Source organism: Physella acuta, unplaced genomic scaffold (assembly GCF_028476545.2).
Source record: "Physella acuta isolate Inbredline_101_S28 unplaced genomic scaffold, ASM2847654v3 ptg000913l, whole genome shotgun sequence".
NCBI classification, from domain to species: Eukaryota; Metazoa; Mollusca; class Gastropoda; family Physidae; genus Physella; species Physella acuta.
In genome coordinates, this window is record NW_026732430.1 from 245,711 (window position 1) to 263,735 (window position 18,025).

General features: G+C 43.5%; 2 protein-coding genes across 2 annotated transcripts in view; both read right to left on the reverse strand.

The window, feature by feature from the left end:
• The window catches only part of LOC131953184 (dystrobrevin beta), a 73,358-nt gene extending 55,333 nt beyond the window's left edge, over positions 1 to 18,025 (reverse strand). The window contains exons 1-4 of the mRNA XM_059316251.1: positions 17,881 to 18,025; positions 14,347 to 15,083; positions 3,044 to 3,188; positions 1,279 to 1,383 (exon numbers count right to left, since the gene is read on the reverse strand). Coding sequence (XP_059172234.1) covers positions 1,279 to 1,383; positions 3,044 to 3,119 — 181 coding nt within the window. The 5' untranslated portion in view covers positions 3,120 to 3,188; positions 14,347 to 15,083; positions 17,881 to 18,025. The remainder of the gene's footprint in view (positions 1 to 1,278; positions 1,384 to 3,043; positions 3,189 to 14,346; positions 15,084 to 17,880) is intronic.
• On the reverse strand, positions 11,108 to 12,689 carry LOC131953205 (uncharacterized). The gene is made up of 2 exons (XM_059316278.1): positions 12,684 to 12,689; positions 11,108 to 11,509 (listed from the first exon to the last, which is right to left on the reverse strand). Exons 1-2 carry the CDS (start codon positions 12,687 to 12,689, stop codon positions 11,108 to 11,110), a joined length of 408 nt encoding a protein of 135 aa, XP_059172261.1.

Below are 18,025 nucleotides of genomic sequence, written 5' to 3' on the forward strand. Positions count from 1 at the left end.
CTGTTAAAAGTAGTTTAGTTAATCACTGAATCAGGGTAGAGGATATCTGTAGTGGCAGGCAATAACACAACTCAGTCATTTTTATAATTACATTTTTTTTAAATAGCTGATTAGGGAACAAAAAAATAAGGAATCAATACAGCACATCAAATAATTGTTGCTAAATTTAGAAAGCAAAGCTTGTTAAACATAACTGTAGGCCTGACAATAGAGACTTGAGCTATGTTGAAATATTGCAGGAAATGAAATGATGCCATTAGATGATAAGTTTAGTTAGAGAATATACTGAACTGTAAAACATCACAGAGGGGCAATACAATTTGTAGCACTAATTTTGTAGCTTTGTGTTTTGATGAGCAATATTTCCTTATGCTACTCAATGAACACTCCCCCCCCCTCCCCTTCGACCCCCACCCCTATGTTAACAAGGTGATGAATCTATTGATTGTCTTCTCTTGGCTCCAGGTCTGGAATAGAAAATAACACGAGGGTCTACTCAGGGGATACTGTGCTACAGATCTTGGCATCTGTGTCCTATAAGGATGGTCCTAGTGTAGTCCTACAGAGAAGGTCCTGGTGTAGTCCTGTTGTAGTCCTACAGAAAAGGTCCTAGTGTAGTCCTTCAGAGAAGGTCCTATTGTAGTACTACAGAAAAGGTCCTAGTGTAGTCCTTTAGAGAAGGTCCTATTGTAGTACTACAGAGAACCCCAGTGTAGTCCTAACTACAGACATGAGGTCCTAGTAAAGTCCAACAGAGAAAGTCCTAAGGTTGTCCTACAGAAAAGGTCCTGGTGTAGTCCTGCAGAAAAGGTCCTACAATAGTACTACAGAATAGGATAGGTTCTAGTGTAGACCTTGCTAAAGACTACAGAAAAGGTCCTAATGTATTCCTAGCTACAGACTACAGAAAAGGTCCTAGTGTAGTCCTGCAGAAAGTCCTATTTTTAGGTGTAGTCCTACAGAAAAGGTCCTAGTGTCGTCCTAGCTACAGATGAAAGAAGAGGTCCTAGTGAGTAGGTAGAAGCCAAGGAGTGCATCTATCTTCAAATCTAATGACATTTAATACAATGTGCGGGTGATTTTTAAAAATTAACAAACCTATCTGCTACAAAAGTTATTAGGAATTAAGTGTTTGTCTCAGTATCCAGCAGAAAAAACTATGTATCAGTATCCAGCAGTTAAAAACTATGTATCAGTATCCAGCAGTAAAAAACTATGTATCTGTATCCAGCAGTAAAAAAACTATGTATCAGTATCCAGCAGTAAAAAAAAACGTACTCATCTCTGACATAAGTTGCCTGAGCTGTGCCTTGGCTTTGGGTACAGTACACGTCATCTCCACAGCCATGCTGTCCCTGATGGTGTCATCTTCTGTCAGGTAGCCTGCAGGTAGATCACACAAACTATCATCACATGACTTAATTATACTGACTACAACAATTACATCTTCTGTCAGGTAGCCTGAAGGTAGGTCAAACAAACGGTTATCATCACGTGACTTAGTTATACCATTTTACTTATCAACAATCCAGACAACAGCAGCTTACACTAGAACTGAATAACAACAGCAGCTTACACTAGACCTGAATAACAGCAGCTTATACTAGACCTGAACACCAACCTACACTCGACTTATCATACTGGCCACTGCATGTGGTTGCTCCCTCTAGACAAAGTTGAGACACATGATACGGGGACTCTAGCCAGGTAGGTAGGGCAGGTGAGAGGCAAACAAGGTGATACAGTTTAACCTTTTCAAGTTGGGGAAAACAATGGAACAAGATACCTCATGGGGTAAGTGTACACCTACCTGGTGAGGTAAGTGTACACGACGTAGTATAGATTACTTGATGGGGTTAGCGTACAAGACATTACCTGGTGTGGTAAGTGTACACTTACCTGCTGAGGTTAGTGTACACGACATAGTTTTGGTTACATTATGGGGGCCAGTGAACAAGACAATTACTTGATGAAGTAATTGTACAAGACACGGTAAGTTACCATTGGTAAAAATTGTACAATTGACACAGGGTATAAGATAGAGTTTTGTGATTGTAATGCTTAAATAGAGTGGATGATTGGAGGTCTGACCTCTCTCACTACACATGACGTAGTGGCAGGTGGGAGGGGGGAGATTTAAGAGTTCATACACCAGCATCGTGTATGGGTGATAGAGTCGGGGCTAAGCTGTTTGATGTGTTCACGTTTCAAGAACTGGAGGCTGGCACTGCCTGATTCTCGTACGTTATGGGGAGATCCAGTTGAACTGGGGAAGATTCAGTTGAACTGGGGAAGATCCAGTTGAACTGGGGAAGATCCAGTTGAACTGGGAAAGATCCAGTTGAACTGGGAAAGATCCAGTTGAGCTGGGAAAGATCCAGGTATTTTGTGACGATGTGTGACGGGTGCTCAAAAATGTGAAGACACGATTTTGCAATGTCGTTATTTAGCGTTTTCAAAAGTGTCTTTTTGTGTGATTTGTTATAGAAATGGGTTAATAAACTGTATGGTGACCGTGCAAAGTACATATTTTAGAAAAACCAAATCGATGTTTTAAAACACGAAAATGCAATTTTGAGGGGGTAGTAGGGTGAGATGTGACGTCATTCCAAGGGCGGGGGACGGGCTTTTTAGTGACAGTGCGTGACGGTGGGAAATCGGTTATTAAAATCGTCAAAAAATCGTGACGTCACTAATAGATTCTCCCCCCCCCCCCCCTTACATATTTTAGAAACTGTTATTAGAGAAAGCATGTTATTTTATTATTTTCGGAGCATTTAAAAGAGTTTTATTATAAAAGTTTCTTAAATTTGTTTTATTTATCAGTGTTTATCAGTTTTGGGGGGGGGGGGGAGTATCCTTAAATGACGTCACAATTATAACAAGTATCGAGTTGGTTAGTCGAGCTTTCTAGCACCCAGCCACGCCGACCGCCTTATTATTGTAAAGGTACTTTATATTGATGTTATTTTCCACTAATTGTGTATTTTGAAACAAAAAGAGCTTGTACGTGAAATAAAAGCTTCTATAAAGAGTTACTCACCCCTGTCCTGGAGCTCCTTGTTGATGTCACTGATGACGTTGGCAAACCTGTACCTGTTTACATCTAACGTCTCCATGGCAACAGGCGACCACGGGTCAGGAAAACTGTGCTAGAGTCTTCTAGAATATCCCCATGGCTGTCTGTCCTGTTAAAGAATCCAAAAGTTTAGCATCTCAGACTTTGGAGACTCACGGCCTACTCCGGCCTAGGACAGTGCCGGTTCATCTACAATGTACATAACGTGGCATGGTCTGGTCTAGCGGGGAGAGTACTGGTATGTGTGAGTTCCCCACGTGGCCGGTGTGTTGCTCTACAAACCCTGGTATGTGTGAGTTCCCCACGTGGCCGGTGTGCTGCTCTACAAACCCTGGTATGTGTGAGTTCCACACGTGGCCGGTGTGCTGCTCTACAAACCCTGGTATGTGTGAGTTCCACACGTGGCCGGTGTGTTGCTCTACAAACCCTGGTATGTGTGAGTTCCCCACGTGGCCCATGTGCTGCTCTACAAACCCCAACATATTGTAAACAACACAGAAACATTTCAGCCTATTGAATAACCAACACATGAACTTACTGCACGTGAGTCTGTTTTATTTGTTCACCCAACGATCACCAATGCAACATATTATCTGTATAACCCAAGGTGTGTGAGGGTAGGGGGTGGGGGTTGTCTGCAGAGAGACGGAATTTAAAAACACTTGTAATGTGGATACTCTAGAAACCGAAAGTAAACGAGAAAACACGAGATATGATGGCGTATCACTATGAACAAAGAAACGCCCCCTTAGACAGATGGAATCTTTACGGCTGAGAGAAAAATCATTAAGCACGTTGTTTTTTTTTTTCAACCTTTCCCCTGCCCGAATGTGCTGTTCTACACACATTGAGGCTGACCTTGGTGTAGATAACATTAGATCACGTGATCTGACGGACTAGTTATTTGTGTACAAGTCGCATCACTAGACCCACACGATGATTGTACTAGACCCACACGATGATTGTGCTAGACCCGCACGATGATTGTGCTACATCACTAGACCCACACGATGATTGTACTACATCACTAGACCCGCACGATGATTGTACCAGACCCACACGATGATTGTACTAGACCCACACGATGATTGTACTAGACAAACACGATGATTGTACTACATCACTAGACCCACACGATGATTGTACTAGACGCGCACGATGATTGTACTAGACGCGCACGATGATTGTACCAGACCCACACGATGATTGTACTAGACCCACACGATGATTGTACTAGACCCACACGATGATTGTACTACATCACTAGACCCACACGATGATTGTACCAGACCCACACAATGATTGTACTAGACCCACACGATGATTGTACTACATCACTAGACCCACACGATGATTGTACTAGACCCGCACGATGATTGTACTAGACCCACACGATGATTGTACTACATCACCAGACCCACACGATGATTGTACTACATCACCAGACCCACACGATGATTGTACTACATCACCAGACCCACAAGATGATTGTACTAGACCCACACGATGATTGTGCTACATCACTAGACCCACACGATGATTGTACTAGACCCGCATGATGATTGTACCAGACCCACACGATGATTGTACTAGACCCACGCGATGATTGTACTAGACCCACACGATGATTGTACTAGACCCACACGATGATTATACTAGACCCACACGATGATTGTACCAGACCCACACGATGATTGTACTACATCACTAGACCCACACGATGATTGTACTACATCACCAGACCCACACGATGATTGTACTAGACCCACACGATGATTGTACTACATCACTAGACCCACACGATGATTGTACTAGACCCGCACGATGATTGTACCAGACCCACACGATGATTGTACTAGACCCACGCGATGATTGTACTAGACCCACACGATGATTGTACTAGACCCACACGATGATTGTACTAGACCCACGCGATGATTGTACTAGACCCACGCGATGATTGTACTAGACCCACGCGATGATTGTACTAGACCCACGCGATGATCGTACTAGACCCACGCGATGATTGTACTACATTACTAGACCCACGCGATGATTGTACTAGACCCACACGATGATTGTGCTACATCACTAGACCCACACGATGATTGTACTAGACTCACACGATGATTGTACTAGACCCACGCGATGATTGTACTAGACCCGCACGATGATTGTACTAGACCCACACGATGATTGTACTAGACCTACACGATGATTGTACTACATCACTAGACCCACACGATGATTGTACTAGACCTACATGATGATTGTACTACATCACTAGACCCACACGATGATTGTACTAGACCCGCACGATGATTGTACCAGACCCACACGATGATTGTACTAGACCCGCACGATGATTGTACTAGACCCACACGATGATTGTACTAGACCTACACGATGATTGTACTACATCATTAGACCCACACGATAATTGTACTAGACCTACACGATGATTGTACTACATCACTAGACCCACACGATGATTGTACTAGACCCACACGATGATTGTACTACATCACTAGACCCACACGATGATTGTACTAGACCCAAACGATGATTGTACTAGACCTACACGATGATTGTACTACATCACTAGACCCACACGATGATTGTACTAGACCTACACGATGATTGTACTACATCACTAGACCCACACGATGATTGTACTAGACCCACACGATGATTGTACTAGACCCACACGATGATTGTACTAGACCCACACGATGATTGTACTAGACCCACGCGATGATTGTACTAGACCCACACGATGATTGTGCTACATCACTAGACCCACACGATGATTGTACTACATCACTAGACCCACACGATGATTGTACTAGACCCACACGATGATTGTACTAGACCCACGCGATGATTGTACTAGACCCACACGATGATTGTACTAGACCCACACGATGATTGTACTAGACCCACACGATGATTGTGCTACATCACTAGACCCACACGATGATTGTAATAGACCCACACGGTGATTGTACTAGACCCACACGATGATTGTACTAGACCCACACGATGATTGTACTAGACCCACACGATGATTGTGCTACATCACTAGACCCACGCGATGATTGTACTAGACCCACACGATGATTGTGCTACATCACTAGACCCACGCGATGATTGTACTAGACCCACACGATGATTGTACTAGACCCACACGATGATTGTGCTACATCACTAGACCCACGCGATGATTGTACTAGACCCACACGATGATTGTGCTACATCACTAGACCCACACGATGATTGTACTAGACCCACACGATGATTGTACTAGACCCACACGATGATTGTGCTACATCACTAGACCCACGCGATGATTGTACTAGACCCACACGATGATTGTACTAGACCCACACGATGATTGTGCTACATCACTAGACCCACGCGATGATTGTACTAGACCCACACGATGATTGTACTAGACCCACACGATGATTGTACCAGACCCACACGATGATTGTACTACATCACTAGACCCACACGATGATTGTACTAAATCACCAGACCCACACGATGATTGTACTAGACCCACACGATGATTGTACTACATCACTAGACCCACACGATGATTGTACTAGACCCGCACGATGATTGTACCAGACCCACACGATGATTGTACTAGACCCACGCGATGATTGTACTAGACCCACACGATGATTGTACTAGACCCACACGATGATTGTACTAGACCCACGCGATGATTGTACTAGACCCACGCGATGATTGTACTAGACCCACACGATGATTGTACTAGACCCACGCGATGATTGTACTAGACCCACACGATGATTGTGCTACATCACTAGACCCACACGATGATTGTACTACATCACTAGACCCACACGATGATTGTACTAGACCCACACGATGATTGTACTAGACCCACGCGATGATTGTACTAGACCCACACGATGATTGTACTAGACCCACACGATGATTGTACTAGACCCACACGATGATTGTGCTACATCACTAGACCCACACGATGATTGTAATAGACCCACACGGTGATTGTACTAGACCCACACGATGATTGTACTAGACCCACACGATGATTGTACTAGACCCACACGATGATTGTGCTACATCACTAGACCCACGCGATGATTGTACTAGACCCACACGATGATTGTGCTACATCACTAGACCCACGCGATGATTGTACTAGACCCACACGATGATTGTACTAGACCCACACGATGATTGTGCTACATCACTAGACCCACGCGATGATTGTACTAGACCCACACGATGATTGTGCTACATCACTAGACCCACACGATGATTGTACTAGACCCACACGATGATTGTACTAGACCCACACGATGATTGTGCTACATCACTAGACCCACGCGATGATTGTACTAGACCCACACGATGATTGTACTAGACCCACACGATGATTGTGCTACATCACTAGACCCACGCGATGATTGTACTAGACCCACACGATGATTGTACTAGACCCACACGATGATTGTGCTACATCACTAGACCCACGCGATGATTGTACTAGACCCACACGATGATTGTGCTACATCACTAGACCCACACGATGATTGTACTAGACCCACACGATGATTGTACTAGACCTACACGATGATTGTACTACATCACTAGACCCACACGATGATTGTACTAGACCTACACGATGATTGTACTACATCACTAGACCCACACGATGATTGTACTAGACCCACACGATGATTGTACTAGACCCACACGATGATTGTACTAGACCCACACGATGATTGTACTAGACCCACACGATGATTGTACTAGACCCACGCGATGATTGTACTACATCACTAGACCCACACGATGATTGTACTAGACCCGCACGATGATTGTACTAGACCCACACGATGATTGTACTACATCACCAGACCCACACGATGATTGTACTACATCACCAGACCCACACGATGATTGTACTACATCACCAGACCCACACGATGATTGTACTAGACCCACACGATGATTGTGCTACATCACTAGACCCACACGATGATTGTACTAGACCCGCATGATGATTGTACCAGACCCACACGATGATTGTACTAGACCCACGCGATGATTGTACTAGACCCACACGATGATTGTACCAGACCCACACGATGATTGTACTAGACCCACACGATTATTGTACTAGACCCACACGATGATTGTACTAGACCCACACGATGACGAATGACAAGTTGTTACAGTTACAGTTTTGTGAGGGGTCACATAAGTTACAGTATTGGGGGGTTGCATAAGTTACAGTATTGGGGGGGGGGGGGTTACATATCTGTTACAGTGTATGAGCTGTGGTGGGAGCCAGTATGACATAAATCACCCACCCGACACCAACCTCACACCCTACCTCTCAATCACTCATTAAAAGTTTGAGAAAGTTTATATTGACCTTGTATGAAACTGACAAAAAAAAACAACTACGGAGTGACAACTTAATCAAAAACGCCCCCCCCCCCCCCCCATCAAATGAAACAACATCTTCCCTCCTGTGCTTTATACGTGCACAAAACTGCAGCCACCCGAATAACGCTGTTTTTATCTTTACACACACTTTCCCCAATCGAATTGTTCGTCTCCCCTCATATTTTCAACAAAATTGGCGCACTTCGGAGAGGAGCAGAATCGATTCCCTTGACCTTGAAACATGACATTAATAGAATATAACAAGGGGGAAAATTTGATCTTATCAAACGAGATTTTACGCGGTCCAACGATTTTTTAGGCAACACATTTTCCAACACTTTATTGTGAAAAATTACGACGCTGTTAAAATAAAGGCAGACGTTTTATAATGAGACATCTAGTCGAAATACAACAAGACTAGACAAGTGCTAAGATATGTTTAAAACACAACGTGAGGTGACGTATGTTTGTTATCAGTCTGGTGAGCTGTTTGGTGAGTTTCATAGCTAGACTCGGTTGGTTTGATAGGAGTTGAAAGGTCAGCTCGATGGTTATAGAGCGGTAAATCAGCTTGCATGGAATAAAAAAGATCAATTAGATTGGTGAAAGGTCGAAGGTCAATTAAACTAGTGCGGGGTCGTATGGTCCGTTAGATGAGTTAAAGCAGGTCATTACATTTTTTGTAGAGCCATCCTGTAAAGCAGTGGGAAAGACTGTGGCGTCAGGGAGCCTGCTGTGTGACGTCAGTGAGCCTGTGTGACGTCAGTAAGCCTGTTGATTGACGTCAGTGAGCCTGCTGTGTGACGTTCCTGAGCCAGAGATGTGACATGAGTGAGCCCTTCAAGATCTACCTAGTTCCAACGGATCGTTTTACAGAAGAACAGGTTGAGTGACCTGATCGGACAGGGTGACCTAACCCTAACGTCAGGTTGAGACAGTTGACCTAACGTCAGTTGACCTAATATTACCGTCAAATCACCAGCTTGTTGCCACGATGTGAAGCAGTTAACAGATGACAATGTCAACACAAATTTCTCGGGAGTGAGTCACGTGATCGATAGCACTTTAGCCATGGTGGTGTATGCGGGCATCGCGTGTACTCGCCTACACGGTAGGTAACAACGGCATAGCACAACCACAGCCACATACCATCACACTGCAACAGCTACATACCATCACAGTACAACCACAACTACATACCATAACACTACATCCACAGCCACATACCATCACACTACAACAGCTACATACCATCACAGTACAACCACAACTACATACCATAACACTACAACCACAGCTACATACCATCACAGTACAACCAAAACTAAATACCATATCACTACAACCACAGCTACATACCATCACACTACAACAACAGCCACATACCATCACAGTACAACCACAGCTACATACCATAACACTACAACCACCGCAATATACCATCAGAAAATTCTCAAAAATGTCTTCTCCGCTCACAAAACCACTTTACTTTTCCACACGACAAAACCACATATTCCTAAAACAAAACCACATATTCCCACAACAAAACCACATATTTCCACATCGAAACCACATATTCTCACAACAAAACCACAGATTCCCCACATCAAAACCACATATTCTCACAACAAAACCACATATTCTCACCACAAAACCACATATTCCCACAACAAAACCACATATTCCCCACATCAAAACCACATATTCTCACAACAAAACCACATATTCCCACAACAAAACCACATATTCCAACAAAAAAAAAAACACATATTCCCACGACTAAACTACATATTCTCCCATATTTTTCTCTTCTGTTCGACCCCCCCCCCCCCCCCCCCCATGTCAAAACAAACTTGAACCTATTCACCTCGAACTGTTAAAAGATTCCAGACGATCGGATCGAATGTTTAAAAAAAAACATTTTCTTAGCTAGCCTTTCCCGCAATTGATTTGTACAGATAAAATGAAGCGAATTTTGTGCTCAGCTTAACGAAAAATCTATTCCATTATTTTATTTCCATGCTAAATCTACAATAAATTCTATCAAATGTGACAATATGCGAGCGTAAGTTTTAGGTTTGTGTTTCTAGTCTAGGCCTGCGTTAACAGTATTGGTGTAACAACACATGGCTTACAGTAAAACTCTGTCCTTAAGTTTTGGTACAAACAACACAAAGCTTACAGTAAAAGTCCTTAAGTTTTGGTACAAACAACACATGGCTTACAGTAAAACTCAATCCTTAAGTTTTGGTACAAACAACACAAAGCTTACAGTAAAAGTCCTTAAGTTTTGGTACAAACAACACAAAGCTTACAGTAAAAGTCCTTATGTTTTGGTATAAACAACCCAAAGCATACAGTAAAACTCAGTCCTTAAGTTTTGGTACAAACAACACAGTAAAATCGAATTTTAGCGTGTGGTGGAAACGTCTTCGTTATTTGGACCTCATCTTAGGGAGTGGGGAATAGGGAGTGTTAAAATTGTGAGTGGGGAATAGGGAGTGTTAAAATTTGGGAGTGGGAAATAGCGAATGTTAAAATACGAAGCTAATGAAATGGGGAATGGATTATATTTTAATGGCGATTAGAATCTAATGTAGTGGGGAATGAATTATATTTTAACATGTGCCACAGGATACGCGGAGAAAATCGATCAGGTTTGGGAGGCTGCTCAAACTGGCCACAAGGTTTGGGAGGCTGCTCAAACTGGCCACAAAGTTTGGGAGGCTGCTCAAACTGGCCACAAAGTTTGGGAGGCTGCTTAAACTGGCCACAAAGTTTGGGAGGCTGCTCAAACTGGCCACAAAGTTTGGGAGGCTGCTCAAACTGGCCACAAGGTTTGGGAGGCTGCTCATACTGGCCACAAAGTTTGGGAGGCTGCTCAAACTGGCAACAAGGTTTGGGAGGCTGCTTAAACTGGCCACAAGGTTTGGGAGGCTGCTCAAACTGGCCACAAAGTTTGGGAGGCTGCTCAAACTGGCCACAAAGTTTGGGAGGCTGCTCAAACTAGAACTGGCCACAAGATATCTGTGCGGCTTTCTGTGTGTCTTACAGGGACTGGTGGGGTCACGATATAGGGACTGGTGGTGGGGTCATGATGTAGAAACTGGTGGGGTCACCATTTAGGGACTGGTGGGGTCACGATGTAGGGACTGGTGGTGGGGTCACGATGTAGGGACTGGTGGTGGGGTCACGATGTAGGGACTGGTGGTGGGGTCACGATGTAGGGACTGGTGGGGTCACGATGTAGGGATTGGTGGGGTCACGATGTAGTGACTGGTGGGGTCACGATGTAGGGATTGGTGGTGGGGTCATGATGTAGGGACTGGTGGGGTCATGATGTAGGGATTGGTGGTGGGGTCATGATGTAGGGACTGGTGGGGTCACGATGTAGGGACTGGTGGGGTCATGATGTAGTGACTGGTGGGGTCACGATGTAGGGATTGGTGGTGGGGTCATGATGTAGGGGCTGGTGGGGTCACGATGTAGGGACTGGTGGGGTCATGATGTAGTGACTGGTGGGGTCACGATAGAATATGTGGCGATGGATTGGGATTGGGATTGGTGATAAGCCGTCAACCACACAAGTCCAGCAAATTGTAAACATCAGTGTCCTACATCAGGAGTGTGAGGAGTGGAAGCTGGTCTAGTCGTCAGCGTCCACCAGTTGTCTGACACATTACCATGACAGGTCTCTGTATAACTTGACGGTCGAATGTACACGGGGTTGTAGTAGTAGTGGACCTCGAAAGGGGGGGGGGTGTACCCCACGTGACACAGTCCTAGGTTACTATACAGATTTCAGCAAGGGTGGGGCACAAATCGTGAGTATGTAGGCATGTAAACAGCAGCATAAGTACACAATGTTCTTGGAACACCTTTTTTTTAACATCTGTTTTAGCCAGGAAATCAATGTGGGGTGTTTTAGCCAGGAAATCAATGTGGGGTGTTTTAGCCAGGAAATCTGTGGGGTGTTTTAGCCAGGAAATCGATGTTTTAGTGAAGACAGGACGGAGAGTGTCTGAGGAATTCAATCAATACTGTAATAACTTGTTTACTTTTGGGTGGAGGCGACCGAGAAATTATTTCAATCGTTAGCTAGTTACCGACATGTACTGTTGAGTTTAGCCTGTTAAGTTGGTCTAGTTACCGACATGTACGGTTGAGTTTAGTCTTTTAAGTTTGCTCTAGTTACCGACATGTACTGTTGAGTTTAGTCATTTAAGTCTAGTCTAGTTACCGTCATGTAGGGCTAGCACATCAAGCGAAGAAGTGAATGAATCATCTGGCAGTTGGCAAAAGTAAATACTGATTGTTATTGTTGCAGGTGTTCTGCTGACCAAGTTATAAAAACTGACTGCTATCGTTGGTCAGTGTGTCCAACAGCCCATCCAAATGTACCGGATGACCTGTCAAGCAATGACGTCACCACGAAGCGAGTCAGTCCTCTAACGAGCGAACTTCCCGTGTTCTAGGGAATGTTTTTTTTTTATCCCCGCCCACCCCGCCCGCCCGCCGCTGTAAACTACTACACAATGTGAGTATATCGATCCACAAGATCAATGGGAGCCGCCAGATAAATACATGGGTCGGGCAGGGGGGGGGGCAGGGGGGGTCGCGTGCTGTTACGTCATCTGATGTCGTCTCTAGTTTTGATTTTATGTCCATAGCGACGTCATCGTGTTTCATGTGGTGACGTCAATCCGCTATACAGAATGACATCACCCAGCATGGTATCTGCTGACATCCTATAGGCCTAGTTATGTTACATGCGCTGCTATTATTGTTCGTTACGGTACAGTGATAACTTTTCATGTCCTTAACATGCATTATGTGACACTGATAGATGTCACAATGGTGTCACGTGTATCACAGATGTCACTGCGACTTGGGTTAGACAGATGTCAGGACGTAGGTTGGGGGGGAGGGGGGGGGGAAATGTTTACGTCCACTAAAGCACGAGCTGGTGCTCTAGCTCTGGACGTTAGATGATCGTCTTGGTCATGTGACAACATGAATGGGTACATTGGTCAGCCATCTGGTCATGTGACAACAATATGCATGTGTACATTGGTCAGCCATCTGGTCATGTGACAACATGGATGTGTACATTGGTCAGCCATCTGGTCATGTGACAACATGAATGTGTACATTGGTCAGCCATCTGGTCATGTGACAACAACATGAATGGGTACATTGGTCAGCCATCTGGTCATGTGACAACATAAATGGGTCAGCCATCTGGTCATGTGACAACATGGATGTGTACATTGGTCAGCCATCTGGTAATGTGACAACAACATGAATGTGTACATTGGTCAGCCATCTGGTCATGTGACAACATGGATGTGTACATTGGTTAGGCATCTGGTCATGTGACAACAACATGAATGTGTACATTGGTCAGCCATCTGGTCATGTGACAACATGAATGGGTCAGCCATCTGGTCATGTGACAACATGGATGTGTACATTGGTCAGCCATCTGGTCATGTGACAACATGAATGGGTATACTGGTCAGCCATCTGGTCCCACCCCCTCACGTGACCAGAACATTAGGGAACTGACCAGTATGAGACTGGTCAGTGCTGTCTGATGTAGCCGTGGTCAAACGTGTGTCAATGTCCAGTCTCCCTGTGTCAAACTGTCTAATCACGTGATCTATCCCTGCCGGTCATCATAAACAGAGTCCTGTCTGTGACGTACGTAGACAGTGATGATGAAACCAGACACAAACCTTCCTTGACCCCCCCCCCCCTCCTCACACCCACACAGATACACCCACACTAAACAATAAACAGAGCTGACTTACCTTCTAGCGAAGACGTACACTTGGAACCAGCTAGCCGAACCACAGTTATCCCATCATGTAGCCACCCGGCTACTCCCGAGTGCCTGTGGCTACACCTCCTGGCAGGTAGCCAAGTGTCTTGTGGCTACACCTGTCTGCAGGTAGCCGCCTGTCTTGGTCAAGCAGCTAATCCCAAATCCTGCGACCGTCTCAGCTAGCAGAGACGCGCGCTGACCCAGTTGGTTGAAGAAACGTGCGTGTCCTGCTGGGCCGGTGACCCCACGGTTGAAGAATGACTCACCCAGACTCCCGACTCACGCGCACACAGCGCTCTCGTTCATTCGACTACCAGCAGACGGCTAGCAGACAATGTCCTATTGTTGATCATCAGTCAGGTGTTATTATCGCTGTTATCGACGCCGTTATTGTGACATATGTGATCGATAGTGGAAAGGAAGTCAGCCCCTGCCTACTTCCCCACAAAAACCTGTGGCCGAGTGGGGGACACAGTGTCGCGGTTAGCGGCTGGGTGGAGGCGAGCAGAGACTAGTATCGATCCTGTCAGAGAACTCCCATGGCCAACTCTGCACCCGCTCTATACAAGTGTACATCCAAATTGCACACCTCGGTGCCATCCTGTTCACACCGTATGATCACACACAGTGAACATGGTGCGACAGACAGGCTGGCCGCAGTTGACAGGAGTAGGAAGAAATAAAACCAGGCCTATGTCTTGGGTTATTGACGCCAGAACACAGCTGTAAGGTAGAAGATGTTAGGGTTAAACCAGTCAACAACTAATGTCAAGATGTAGAAGTAGAGTTAAGCCAGTCAACAACTAGTGTCAAGATGTAGAAGTAGGGTTAAGCCAGTCAACAACTAATGTCAAGATGTAGAAGTAGGGTTAAGCCAGTCAACAACTAGTGTCAAGATGTAGAAGTAGGGTTAAACCAGTCAACAACTAATGTCAAGATGTAGAAGTAGGGTTAAGCCAGTCAACAACTAATGTCAAGATGTAGAAGTAGGGTTAAACCAGTCAACAACTAATGTCAAGATGTAGAAGTAGAGTTAAGCCAGTCAACAACTAGTGTCAAGATGTAGAAGTAGGGTTAAACCAGTCAACAACTAATGTCAAGATGTAGAAGTAGGGTTAAGCCAGTCAACAACTAATGTCAAGATGTAGAAGTAGGGTTAAACCAGTCAACAACTAATATCAAGATGTAGAAGTAGGGTTAAACCAGTCAACAACTAATGTCAAGATGTAGAAGTAGGGTTAAGCCAGTCAACAACTAATGTCAAGATGTAGAAGTAGGGTTAAGCCAGTCAACAACTAATGTCAAGATGTAGAAGTAGGGTTAAACCAGTCAACAACTAGTCAAGATGTCTGTAGAAGTTAGGGTTAAACCAGTCAAAAACTAGAGTCAAGATGTATGCAGAAGTTAGGGTTAAACCAGTCAACATTTAGTGTCAAGATGTCTGCAGAAATTAAGGTTAAACCAGTCAACAACTAGTTTCAAGATGTATGCGGCCGCGCAGTAGTTTTCAGCTGCCGCGCAGTGATATTGTAAAATAAATATACCCTTCTATTAAGACTATTAGAACAGCGCGCATTTTGCACACTAGCTTTTCCCCCTTTGAGGGAACGTTGGTTAGGGTGTTCAGACTTTAGTGACAATGTGCTACTTGGGGTTCAGACTTTTGTGACAATGTGATACATGGGTTTCAGACTTTTGTGACAATGTGATACATGGGTTCCAGACTTGTGACAAAGTGCTACTTGGGGTTCAGACTTTTGTGACAATGTGATACATGGGTTTCAGATTTTGTGACAATGTGATACATGGGTTCCAGACTTGTGACAAAGTGCTACTTGGGGTTCAGACTTTTGTGACAATGTGCTACTTGGGGTTGAGACTTTTGTGACAATGTGATACATGGTTTCAGACTTTTGTGACGATGTGCTACTTGGGGTTCAGACTTTTGTGACAATGTCATACATGGGTTTCAGACTTTTGTGACAATGTGATACATGGGTTCGAGACTTGTGACAAAATGCAACTTGGGGTTGAGACTTTTGTGACAATGTGATACATGGGTTTAGACTTTTGTGACAATGTGATACATGGGTTTCAGACTTTTGTGACGATGTGCTACTTGGGGTTCAGACTTTTGTGACAATGTGATACATGGGTTTAGACTTTTGTGACAATGTGATACATGGGTTTCAGACTTTTGTGACGATGTGCTACTTGGGGTTCAGACTTTTGTGACAATGTCATACATGGGTTTCAGACTTTTGTGACAATGTGATACATGGGTTCGAGACTTGTGACAAAGTGCAACTTGGGGTTCAGACTTTTGTGACAATGTGATACATGGGTTTCAGACTTTGTGATGATGTGCTACTTGGGGTTCATACTTTTGTGACAATGTCATACATGGGTTTCAGACTTTTGTGACAATGTGATACATGGGTTCGAGACTTGTGACAAAGTGCAACTTGGGGTTCAGACTTTTGTGACAATGTGATACATGGGTTTCAGACTTTTGTGACAATGTGATACATGGGTTTCAGACTTTTGTGACAATGTGATACATGGGTTTCAGACTTTTGTGACAATGTGATACATGGGTTTCAGACTTTTGTGACAATGTGATACATGGGTTTCAGACTTTTGTGACAATGTGATACATGGGTTTCAGACTTTTGTGACAATGTGATACATGGGTTCGAGACTTGTGACAAAGTGCAACTTGGGGTTCAGACTTTTGTGACAATGTGATACATGGGTTTCAGACTTTTGTGACAATGTGATACATGGGTTTCATATAATTTCAATGGAGAAAATTGTTTTGAGGTACAAATAATTTGACATACGAGTTAATGGAGCAAATTAACTTTGTATCACGAGGTACCACTGTGTGGGCGAGTATATAAATATAGAATGTTTCAGAAATAAGTTAGGTAAGCGCTATTAAATACCCCCCCCCCCCGATGCACAATCAGTTGCAACTTTTTTTTAGATGTTTCTTTTCCATGAACTATTAAGCCCACTAATCCAGTTACTCATATCTCAAATTTTGCATGTAGACTAGAATCTATGTCAAAGCAAATTTTAGCTTGCTCGTCAGCTCACTCCCAGGGGAACTAGTTATATTTATTTTTATATACATATGTGTACATACATATACAATATAATTAATATATATATTATATATATATATATATATATATATAAACATAGCCTTTATTACTTAATTACTAGACTATATTAAATATTTTAATATAGATACACAATATAATATTGAATAAGATCTAGATACTAGATCTATATACTGAGTAAATAGCTAGATCTATATAGTATTATGTTATTAGATCTATATATAACTATATTTAACTATATTACTATTTTTAATAGATCTAGATCTAGATCTAGAATCTAGATCTAGTAATAATAGGCTAATAGGTATTTAAAAATATTAACTATAAAAAATATGAGATGTAGTCTAACTAATTCTTTACTACTCTAACTAAATTCTAAAAGTGACTCTTACTCTCTCAGTAATTAGATCTAATCTAGATCTCTACTCGATTTCTTATTTCTTCTACTAGATCTAGATCTAGATCTAGGTCTATAACTTAAAACTTTATTAGGTAATCTATCGATTTAGGTGCGTAGTAAAAATCGGCCATGGCTAG